Source organism: Silurus meridionalis, chromosome 12 (genome assembly GCF_014805685.1).
Source record: "Silurus meridionalis isolate SWU-2019-XX chromosome 12, ASM1480568v1, whole genome shotgun sequence".
In the NCBI taxonomy this organism is placed as follows: domain Eukaryota; kingdom Metazoa; phylum Chordata; class Actinopteri; order Siluriformes; family Siluridae; genus Silurus; species Silurus meridionalis.
In genome coordinates, this window is record NC_060895.1 from 7,382,795 (window position 1) to 7,395,360 (window position 12,566).

Below are 12,566 nucleotides of genomic sequence, written 5' to 3' on the forward strand. Positions count from 1 at the left end.
ATAAAGCAGCTTTAGTGACATGTAAAACTTTAAGAAAGCAACATGTCAAAAACATGTGTTCCTACTGTAGATCAAAATCTGCACCACCAGTCCTGTACAGCAGACACTTAACAAGCATGTGAGTATGGCAACCCCTGTCACACAGTCTTTATATTCAGAGTACGTTGAGGCAGCTATAGAAAGAAAAGAACATTGCAATGAATTAAATATAAATACTTAACAATTTCTCTTTAGTCACAAATAATTGATAATTTATAATTATTGTTGTATTATTTTATATTTAATAAATGATGCAAGGGGAACAATTTAAATACTTATAGTATCATAAAAATTAAATTATTTGTTTGGTGTAAACAAAACAAGTGTAAGTATACAGTGTAGTTATTTTACATCACCATTGTCATTTCTTGTTTTGATTGGGCCTGAAGTAATAGTTTCCACATTGCTTGAATACTGAGTCAGCTGGAGTGCCCTTCTCTTTATACAGTTCTGCAAAAAAAATAACAAAAACAGGTTGTAGACAGAGTTCACATTTCACTTGATTTTACAAAAAAAACATATCTGGACATCAAGTACTTTACTTGTACTTATTCAATGTTGTTTGCACAAACAAGGTCCCCAAAGACATGGTCTGCCAAGGCCCTTGAGAATCCAGGGTCCAAACTGAACCCTTTGGGATTACATGGAACACCAACCATGAACTATGCACAACCTTAATACCTGACCTCAGTAATTATCAGGTCTGCACATGCTTTTGGCCAAATAGTATGTATTACACAAGTGATTAGACATCAATGCATCATGTGCCAGTGGGCCCTAAAAGAATCAAAATTGGCAAAAGTTGATTTGGCTTCGGTAAAGAGGTCTAACCATGCCCTGCCAAACTTTTCCCAGAACTGGGACGCAACCTCCGAATACAAACAGCGCTCTCCTGAGAGTATATGCTGTCTCAATGGTTTGTTGTACATGTTGTACAGTCCTTCAGTCCTTAGGTGAAGTACCCTCATCCAGGCTAAGAGTGGATGAGGGTAAGAGTGAAAACCTAAAGGGATTGTGTCCATGGTTGAGAGAGTCAGTCAACCTTGTGATGATTGTTATATCTGATTGTTTCAATGTTGTCTGCGGTCCTAGTGTGGGTATACAATACAACTTAAAGTCCAAAATACTCCCAAATGTTCAATAGATTATTATTTAATACCAGTGGCCACAAATCCTTTGCATGTCTGTGGAACCATACTGCTTCCCAAGCAGGAGAAGTGTTTGTGTTGCCCTGATAGGGCTCTATAAATTAAGAAAATAATTTATAGTCCTCGGGCAGGGTATCTCTGTATGTGTACTGGTAGCAAACATGCTTGTAATCCGTCATTCTCATTGAGGAGAGGACAGACTGTATTGTGAATTCTAATCCTCAAACCACCCAATATGGAAATCTGATATATGATATATGATATATATATATATATATATATATATATATATATATATATATATATATATATATATATATATATATATATATAAACGTTATTCACAACATCTGTTCATGGCATTTGTTACTTTTACAAGATTTATGACCTAAATATACTCCCTGATCAGGCAAAAAAAAATATTTTTTTTAAATGGCAAGGTCTTCATGACAATAACAGATTTAAAAAATCTCTTTCAATTATCTCCATGTATACAGAAACTATTTACAAAAGAAAGGGGATATAAACGCAATCTCTATAACTAAACATAAAACATAGGTTCTATAACAAAAAAGTTTTGGTTCAATAGGAGTTATGTACCCAATCCATTTAGACCAAAAGTCATCAAATATGTCTTTTTGGTAATTCACACAAAATGTAATATTCTTCATAGTAAATATACTTTAAACATCGTCCACCCAATCATGTATTATTGGCGGTTTATACCAGCATCTTGTAACAGCTTTTTTACTTAAAGCAAGAATTATTTTGTACTTAAATTTGTTCTTCCTTTCCCAGAAATCCATTGACACCTAACCCATATAAAGTACTTCAAAGCTGTAATCAACGGAAATGTTTAAAATCTTCTCTAAAACATTATGTATCTTTCCAATATCAGTGTTACTTCATTACACATTTCTGCATTTTATATATATGTATTATGTATTAATATTTTTTTAGGCTTTTTATAAAATTAAAAAATATGTTCTTATGCTACATTAAAGGTATTGTGAGCTTTCATAGAACATTTTGGACAGTCATAAAGCATTTCACTACATCATACTTTTTATGAATGTGTATGTGACAAACACATTTATTTAAATAAATGAATTTAAAGTATCTGACATATATTTATTTAACTGTGAAATCCAAACATAAACTTGTATGCAATGTGCTTTGCATATATTGCTTTATATCAGATTTCGGTATGGGACCTATGGCTAGCAGTTCAAAAGAATACCGTGCCTTCTATTTGGGTGAGATTATTTTCTATCTTGAAAATCAATAACCAACCATAGGCAACTGTAAGCTCATGTACAGTATCTCACAATAGTGATTACACCCCTCACATTTCAGCAACAATTTTAGCATATCTTTCTTAAGGGACACTACTATAGAAATCATTTTAGAATAGTTAATGTGCAGCTGGTATAGCAGTACAGATTTGCTGTCTAAATAGCTGGCAACAAAAGTGAGTACACCCTAAGTGATAACAGTGGTAAATAAGTGGTAAACATGCAAAGCCACATGTTTTATTATCATGTTCATGTTTTTGATTGCTTGATACGACCATTCATATTTGTGAATCTTCTATTGGAGCTGTTTAAATTTGGTGCTTTGAGTACAATTCTCTCATACTGACCACTGGATGTTCAACATGGCACCTCATGGTAAAGAACTCTCTGAAGATTTAAGAATTAAAATTGTTGCTCTCCATAAAGATGGCCTCTGATTTAAGAAGATCAGTCCAGTGGCCAGTGTCATACAAATGTTTCACAAGACAGGTTGTCAGTGCTTAGACCATCAGAAGGAAACCTACTTTGAAGCTGGTTTACAAAAGCATGATTTACTGGAACCATGTCCTCCATGAACCATGAACCATGTCAGATGATGTCCAGCATATGTGGCGACACCCTGGTGAGGAGTACCAAGAGAATTGTGTCTAGCCTACACTGAAGCATGGTGGTGGTAGCACCATTGTCTGGGGCTGCATGATTGCTACTGGTACTGGGGAGCTGAAGTTCATTGAGGGAAACATGAATTTCAACATATACTTTGAAATTCTGTAGCAGAAAATGATGCCCTCCTTTAGAAACTGTGCCAACTGTGCCTTACTGAGGAAGCTGAAGTTTGAAGGTGATGGAGTGGCCAAGTATGTCTTCAGACCTGAACCATATTGACCACCTGTGGGGAATCCTCAAGCAAAAGGTGGAGAAGTGCCATGTGTCTAACATCTAGCAGTTTAGTGATGTCATTATGGAGGAGAGGAAGAGGATCCCAGCAATAACCTATGCAACTCTGGTGAATTCCATGCACAGGAGGATTAAGTCTTGTCACACAAAATATTGACACTTGGGATAAAGTTTTGATAGGTTCAATAAGTGTTTACTCAGCTATTTAGACAAAAATATATGAGATATAATTATACATAAAATAAAATGTTTGCTGAAATGTGAAGGGTGTACTCACTTTTGTGAAATACTGTATTTAAAAGTGGGCAATTAGGGCTTTCCTTAGTTTAAGCAGTACAGTAATTTAAAATGAGCACTAGTTAAAACCTGTATAAATTCTAAATGCTGGATAATATGTTTTAATCATTAGGACATGCACTTCAACCTGGTTTATATGGCAAGTTAAATAGCACAAAGTTAATAGAGCCAGGGCCTTATGAATTTTTTTTTCAGACACAATGCTTTTTCAGAAACATCCGGATGATTGTGCCATGGAAGCAAGATCTGACCCAAACTGATTTTATTGTTCTGTGTTGGCAGTGGCACTACTGTAGCCTGCCCTGTATTCTGCTAGCCAGCCCCTGCTGAAGTTTCTGAAAACCATCTTCACATGAATAGTTTGTTGGGCACAGACGGTATTGTTAAACAGTTGAATGCCACTTGCTAGGTTGATCATTTTCTCCTATCCTTTTCTTTTCTCTGTCCATTTACACTTGCAAAGTTATTTCCATCTTTAATTATGTCAAGTGGTTAGTTGACATTATGTGCATTGCGTATTCAGCCTGAGTATGAATTATATTTTATGATAATTGTCAAATTTACATCATTGCTACACTTTATATATCTTGGTGTCTGTAATAGACTATAACTGGTACTAGCACATTTTTATTTGTAGCAGATGATGTCAGCTTGCCTAATCTCACTCTGCAGTCGCAGCCGTATGTTGATGATGCTTTTCCTGACTCTGGGTTACTGAACCTTCTAGCTTGTTGTTTCTGTGAGCTTTGCCTTCTTCCAGCTGTTTTATGGCACATTTGGGTACTTTTATATTTTACATTAATTTCATATATGATTTTTCCTTCCTTTTATTTATCACAGTGAAGCTGATAGTCTCAACTTTATAGGTAACTAGTATGCAATACTTGATTGGGGTTTATTGCACGATTTTCTTTTTTGTTGTTGGTTACTGTGTGAGTAAAGGCCTCATGGTGTCAACTGATTAACCAAATCAAATTAGGTTTAGTGTTGGTTGAAAAATGAGCCTTGCGCCACACCTGCCCTTTTAGAAAACCCATGCTGAACTAATTTTTAAAACCACCCTGAAATTTCTGGGACAAAAGAAAGCAAAACTTTGGAGTTTCCCATCTCTACTTTGCCATAATTACTAGGAGATCAAGCTAACAAACTATGAATTCTTGTGTAAAGATTTTTTTAGACCTCACAAGAGAGGTGGCAAAAGTACACACATCCTTCACTTAAGTAGAAGTACAGATACTTGTCTTTAAAATACTCTTGTAAAAGTTGAATTACTGACTACACTTTTTTTACTCAAGCTAAAGTAAAGCAGTTTGGGCTCTGACATGTACTTGTACATGTAAAAAGTATCCATTACCACTTCCTGTTGTTTACGGTCACACTGGTAATTGGATGTTACGTCATATTAATATTAGGGCTGTCAATTGATTAAAACATTTAATTGCGATTAATTGCACGATTGTCATGAGCACGATTGTCAACTTAACTGCACATTTTATCTGTCCTAAATGTACCTTAAATGAATACTTTTCATGTTTTTAATACTCTAATCAACATAGGCATGGACAAATATGGATGCTTTATGTAAATGTATGTTTATTATTAGTGAAACTGAACTCAACACAGAGCATGACGACAAAATATTCTTGTAAAATTTTTATTATTTATTATTATTATTTTTATTATTTTTATAGTGTTTTAAATTACGTTAATCATCAGAACACCAATAAAAAACTTGCTATGTTTCCACATGGACGGTTAATTAGGTGAAAATGGAGAAACTGTACCTCTTCTAACTTTCATATAGATTACATAATCACAGAATATTTGTTTTATATGTGTGGATTGTTTTATTTATTTATTTTGACATTTCAAGCTTTCTATTTATATATTTATTATGTCTGTCAAACAAGTATTTATTGAGATTCAGGTTGTTTTATTTATGTGTCTGTGAAGAGAGATGACAGAGAAAAGAGAGAGAGAGAGAGAGAGAGAGAGAGAGAGAGAGAGACTAGCGTACCCTGTCTTTTTCTTGATTTTACAAAAGCACAGCGTTTTGTTGTTATAATGTGTATACGAATGAAATGATGATGCTTTTATCTGTACGATGAAAACAGACTTACATTTCGATGTGATGATGAGAAAATGCCACAAAATATGTCTGTGTGTTTGTCGCCCCAAGAGGATTAATTGTGTGCTTCATGGCAGATTTGGGTATTTGAATTGAGACTTGGTGCATCGGTAAAACAAATGTTTAGTGATACAAAAAAATGTTTTCTGTGGAGTTAATTTATTTTTTTATAGCTGAGTAAAGGACATATACCTATTTTGCACCCTTAATTTCACCTCTTTTATATTAATTTATTTATATTTTTAATAGAAATGGTCAAGTAGAAATGCACGCTGCATTAGTCCCGTTAATATAAATTTGCCTTAACACATTATTAACTTGTTAATTTTGACAACCCTGATTAATATATTAATACAAAACAAATTCTCACATCTTGTTACATAATGAATGTATCCAGGCTGAACAACCACCATATTGAACACAAGCAGAGAACAGATGATGATGATGATGATGAGGTGATCAGAAATGTCTCTGTTCTCAGTCATGTTTACATCACTGATTCCCACTGTCTCATCCACATTAACTACACTTCTTGTTGCCTCCTGCTTTGCTAATTGTTAGCTTCCTAAACTAGCCTACATCTGTGGTTTATGAAAGCCAGGAAATTATACACAAGTGGTAGATTGAAAAAGCTGCACAATGACAGGAAATAGGTTGATGGGCTGAAAACAGCTTGCAGTGAGAAGAAAAATATTGAAATTTTAACAAATAGTTTATAACTAAAGTAACAAGCCTGGTTTGAAAATTTAAGAAGTAGAATGTACAGATATTTGTGAAAAAATTGAATAAGTGAAAGTAAAAAGTTGTCCGAAAAATAAATAGTGAAGTAAAATACTGGTACCAGAAAAATCTACTTAAGTACAGTAACAAAGTATTTGTACTTCTTTACTTCCCACCTCTGCCTGACACTCATGATAAGAAACAAACTTATAGGCACTAAATTTATGCATTCTTTTATACAACTTTATAACTTCTTCATCTCTATAAAGCTGCTTTGAGACAATGTTCATTGTTAAAAGTGCTATACAAATAAAAAAAGAATTTGATTCAATTCAGTTCACAAATTTTATAGGCTCTAATCCAAAAAATTACATTGTACAAGTTAAACTATATTTTCAAAACTAGTACACTGAGTGTATAATCTCAGACCCAGAGTGTTTATTAATTCAGAAACATAACCATCCAATAACTACCAATGTCCCAGTTTAAAAATGCAAATAGGCCTCAAACAAAATACAAGTCTTTGGAAAACACCCACAAGGATAAAAGATTGCGGTAATATAGTTACCGGTAGCATGGAGGGACAGGTGGAATTCTCACAGAGTCGGGTGACACAGTGCAGGTAGAATGTGGAGAATGTTTTGTTCTCACGTGCCACAAAGTGAAGGCCTCAAAGGAAAAGCGTGCTTCTTGGGATACCCCATTTAGGTACACTACTGTCTGTCCATCACGTCTGCACCTGCAGTTAAAAGGAACTACCTTTACAATGTTGTTATAAGAAGATTATCTAGTCTGCTTTTTTTCATTTTCTTAATTTATACAATACTCACCCAACAAAAAGATCATAATAAGTTGTATTTGTTGGATAAGGGCTTGTTGTTGTAAAGCAGCGATCAAGCAGGACATTCAACCTATAAAAACATGATTGTTGAGAACAGAAAATGTTAGAACTGGCAAATTGTATGTATTTTATGTAGCCAATAATTTCACTGAATCGGATATAATAATACCTGTTAGTGAGATTTGTTGCCTTGACCTGGACATAAATCCGAGTTTTCAGTTGTAGCCCCTTTTCAGGTATGCTTAGAGGTTGTGTATATTGTCGATTCTTTTGGATGAAAAGAACATCATAATTATAACAAACTGCAGCAGTCATGTCCTGTATGCAAAGAAGATTGCAGAATACACTTACAGTGAAAAGATTTATATGGAGTGCCCTGATAAAACTTCCTCTGTTCTCTCGGGCAGCTGGGTTCATGCCTGACCTGCCAACACACGATGCAATTTGTTGACAGCGCCAATATGTACAATTTAAAATGCACGTTTTAACAGTGAATCTGTACTCACACATTTACTTTCATGTCATTGACTAAATACTGCAGCAGGTAGCGACAGGAAAATTTGTAAATAGGCTTATCGTGGCCACTAACTGGTTCCCCAGAAAGTATCCTTCCGGAAATATTGGCAAACCGAACTCTAGAGTCAGAGAATTGCTCTGTTCCCACTTCATCTGTAAGCTAAAAATGACAAGCCTTCATTTTGTATATTGTGTTAAAGACAACAAAGTGGTAAAATAATATTTCCTTAATAAGGTTCACTTAAACACAGAGTTTTATTGAGAAACATATTGCATTCATAGTTTGTACCTCAACAGAATTGTCACAGAGGGATATTTCCTCTGCAGAGATTGAAAAATTAAGCACAGGTGTAGGGGCTTTTAAGTCAACAATTCCATGGCAGGCTGGAATGTTAAATTTTCCATTGAGGGCTATAAGAGATTCATTGTAGCCAGCATAGTAAACTGGACACAGCAGGATGCTCAAATGGATTCTATCAGTTCCACATATTACTGTGAGGTCCCAGTCAGCTGAGAAAGAGAGACAAAATTTTTTTATCTCAGAGTTATTTAAAAACAGTCAGATTGCTTATACAACTATACTACTGAGCAAAATTGGGCTAGCACTGAGTTAGCAGGAATGAAGCAAAGACATAAAAAACATTGCATGGGATAACTTTTCTCTATGACTTCCTTTAATGTGTTTAAACATTGTGGGCAAACCTACAGTTGATTAGTGTTTGAAAAAAGTTTCCTTATTAGTTTGTGTTTAAAAGTATAGACTTTTGCTGGTCTTTGCAGTGTGGGTAGTAGCATTGTCTTGTTAAAAAGTATCATCTGATCATACTTATTAATATTTTTTCTATATGCGAAAGCAAGAATTGACCTTTCACAGTAAAACAGCTCATCAGTACCAGCAACTGAGAAGGCTTCCCACACACTGACATGCCATCCTCAATGCTTATAACTGTGGCAGACTTGCATTCACTTTTCCATTTCCCACCAGATCTTCAAAGACACCTCTTTGGAGCATCATTATGCAACTCAAATGACTTATGATTCATCATTTCCTATAACTCTGCCAAACCACTAGTTTTCTTAGCTTAATATTTTGTCTGGGCCATTTTCCTTAAAAAGTGTAATTTTACATCATGTTAACAGTGCTTTATACTTTTTACAAGAACATTACAGCACAATGAAATGTTTTCTACGCATATCCCAATGATTTGAGGAAAGTGGGGTCAACCATGATACAGCACCCCATGGAGGACAGAGGGATAAGGGCCTTTCTCAAGGGTCCAAGAGTGGCAGCTTGGCTATTCAGGGGTGTGAACCCCCAACCTTCCGTTAAGTAACCCAAAGCTTTAACCACTGAGCCACAACTTCCTGTAAATGTAAGTTTCAGGAATTGTAAAGGTCTATGACCTAGGTATTAATGTGCACTAATTATAGACATAGAAGTCCTTGGCTACAGAAAGTCTTTGTTAGATATACCAAGAATTAACTCTGGGTTCAGAGCGTATGTACCATACATTAAATGGGTATGTAAATATATTTTAATATTATTCAAGGATCTTTCAAATAGCAAATAAATGTGTTTATCTTAGTTTATGTATCACATTGTAGAATAGTAAAGTTTTTGGAAATGAATACATAAAAATGGTTCCTGGTAATTATCCTGGGCTTTATAAGGAGGGATATGCTACACAGGTGATACAAGTAAACATGGTATGTATTACAATTCCCAGTGGGTAAAACTATTACACAGATCACACACAGTATGTGTTACAATTCTCAATTCCCAGTGCATAATTATATCTTTATATAATTAAAGTAATATTAAAAACAAGTTCACAGCTTAGTACTAACCTGCTTGTCTAAAGGTAGAGTGGTATCTGCATATATCAGAGCCTGTCTGAGCCTCAGCGTGTACAATCAGAGTAGTCACACAAACCAGCAATGCTCGCCACATTATCCTGAAAGCACACTGTTTTTCATACTACTCACTAGTTACTCATCCTATGCGATCAAATATGTTATCAGTTTGCTTTAGTTCTACCAATACAGTCCAGACAACAAATATTTCCAAAACTTATTTTAATCAAGTCACCAAATTGAAAACATGGTATATCATATATAAATGATAGAAGTTATTCTCTTACCGTATTAGTTTAAAATCTCTTAGACATGTGGCTGTTTGTTTCTCCCTTCTTTTATAGTCGTTTGCCACGTACAGAGTGAGCCTATTTATTAGCTCTGCCTTTGAGGTAAAGGGTGTGAAAACACAAAAGCAAGTGCAACATGAAACCTTTCACTAATGCTCCTTTAATGCAGGACATATTCAAACTGGGCTGGGACAATTATATGAATGCTGGGAAATTATTATGGAAAAAACGAGAACTATACTACTTTAAGTCTTAAGTACCACTATATTGGAGTTAATGTTCACCATCTGAAAAGGTTAAATCAAATTTCTATGTGCTATCATTTCTCCAGGGTGTACTGGATTGGGGTGTTTGCTGTTTGTTGTCTCCATCGTGTGGCACTGGATATTTAATTCACTGTAAACCAAACAATGTTGTTTATATGTTATATGATTAATTTAGCACTATTTTAAAACCTCATGATCTGATGATGAAACCTCCAAAGAATTCCTTTAAAGTGAAATATACAGTCAGATCATTTAGCCTGTTTATTAGCTTTGTGTTCACAGTTCTCAAGATGTCCAGATACTATATTACTATACAATGTTATGATACACCCGATAATAAACCTCAGTCTGACAAAAGAACCAATTTTAAGTTTATAGATTATCGCTTAACAATTGTTTTGTTTTGTAGCCAATTGACAAAAAAATGCTATGTCTGTGTATAATTAATATAAATATATCTTTAATCATGGCATAAAAAGTATCCGATCAACAACTACTATTCAGGAACAAATTTGGCATCTTAATATTGCTGTAGAAATGTTTCCTATTGAGTTCCCATAACTCCAGGCATACCAGAATGTAAGCTATTATAGTTAACAATGTATGAATAGGAGTGTGAATGGGAGTGTGTGTGATTTCTGTATAGCTTTTCTTTAATTCATCACACCCACTAGACAATGCATGTATCTCTTTTGTGAGGCAGTGGGTCTTTCCGCTGTCCCGAGGGGTATTAATAGTGTTCTGATTTGGCTTCAGATGTATGTTGACTGGTGGTATTATAAATGTCTTGGTAGTGAATGGGATTGTTGATCTAATGGTGTTATTATTAGAATTATTTAATGATAATGAATGGAAATGTTGATATCATTTTTCTTTTGGATGACATATTAAAATCTTACTTAGCTTATGAGAATAAATTGGCATTTAAAACTGTAATAATTTTTCTCTACTTCAGCAGGGTTGGACACCTGTTGCTGGATTTTGTTATATATTGTGAGTGATTTGCTTCCACAACAGTCATACGTGTGCACCAGCATGTTTCACAGAGAAGATGCATTTTTTCTCAGCCAGGAGATATAGCAGAAAGAAGGTTACATTTCCTTCTGTTGTAGATATCTGTAGTTGACAGTATAAGCCTATGTATCTGTTTTTAGAGAAATCAAATATTCATATCTAGTTTTAATAAAAATCTATTACTATTCACTGGAAATAACTTAAAAACTGGGCCTTTAATTAAATGATGTACCTTTATCTGAAATTCGGAATTAGATATCAAATATCCAATAAAAGGAACTTCCTGGAAACTGTTATTTACACGTGAAAACAAATGTTAGATAAGTTTCATTATTGTTTGTAGAGAAATATAGTGGAGGAAATGTGATTTTAAGATGTATTTCTGACAGAAACAGCAAATAAAATGCAAAATCACTGTTAAATTATTTCAACTGAAAAGACTAATATAAGGAAGAAGCAAACCGTTTCTTAAGTTTGTACATGATCTGTTTTTTCTTGTGATTTCTGTATTGTAGTAAGTGGTGAAATTTTGCTGACAGCGGGTAACCACCCTTGCTGTTCTTTAAAATGGCACATTTATTTAAAGCCTGTACATGCACATTTATTTTTCATTCTGATGGATCTAAATGCACTCACTTAAGTTTGGAACAAAATAAATGAATGGAAAAACTCCTGAATATCATTAATTGATGTGGTTGAGTGCTTCATAAAGCATGGGGGGCTGCCAGCTGGATGTTTCCTGCATGCAAAAACATTACTCATTGGGCTGAAACATTGGGCTGCAGTGTCAACCATTAAGACTGTATCAAATGAGATGGTATTCATAGCCTTCCTGGAAAGCATAGTAAGAAAAGTTTGCTCATTTCCAACATTACCTGGCTAAGCAGTTAAGTCGATAAGAACTTGGACAGTGATACAATTTTTATATTTTCCCCTCTGTATACTGCAATACTGGATTTGAATCTAAGCAGTCGAAATGGAATTGAAGTATAGACTTTCAGTGCTCCCTCACACAGTGTTTCTGTGGTGCCAAAACCCAGGAAATTTGAGATGAATATGCCATCATTGAGACATTGTCACTGGATAAGATTATCTTGTCCTTCAACAGCTTACAACTAATCTATCAGCAGGCTATCCTCAACCTATGTACAGAGCAAGACCAGCACTTGTGGCCTAAGAAATAAAGATACATAAGTGCACTTTAGAGCCTACTGCAACCTGTCTGTACTACAGCTAACCCTGCCATGGCTGAACTGCCTCT

At 34.7% G+C, this 12,566-nt stretch overlaps 1 protein-coding gene across 1 annotated transcript; it reads right to left on the minus strand.

Moving 5' to 3' along the window:
- Positions 1-41: 41 nt before the first annotated feature.
- Positions 42-9,841, minus strand: si:dkey-4p15.5 (zona pellucida-like domain-containing protein 1). The gene is given in 10 exon segments (XM_046863536.1): positions 42-173; positions 396-489; positions 7,093-7,187; positions 7,190-7,263; positions 7,355-7,435; positions 7,535-7,632; positions 7,717-7,789; positions 7,872-8,041; positions 8,171-8,391; positions 9,730-9,841. Coding segments are annotated over 10 exon segments (1,137 nt in total). The 5' UTR covers positions 9,833-9,841; the 3' UTR covers positions 42-45.
- Positions 9,842-12,566: the final 2,725 nt, after the last annotated feature.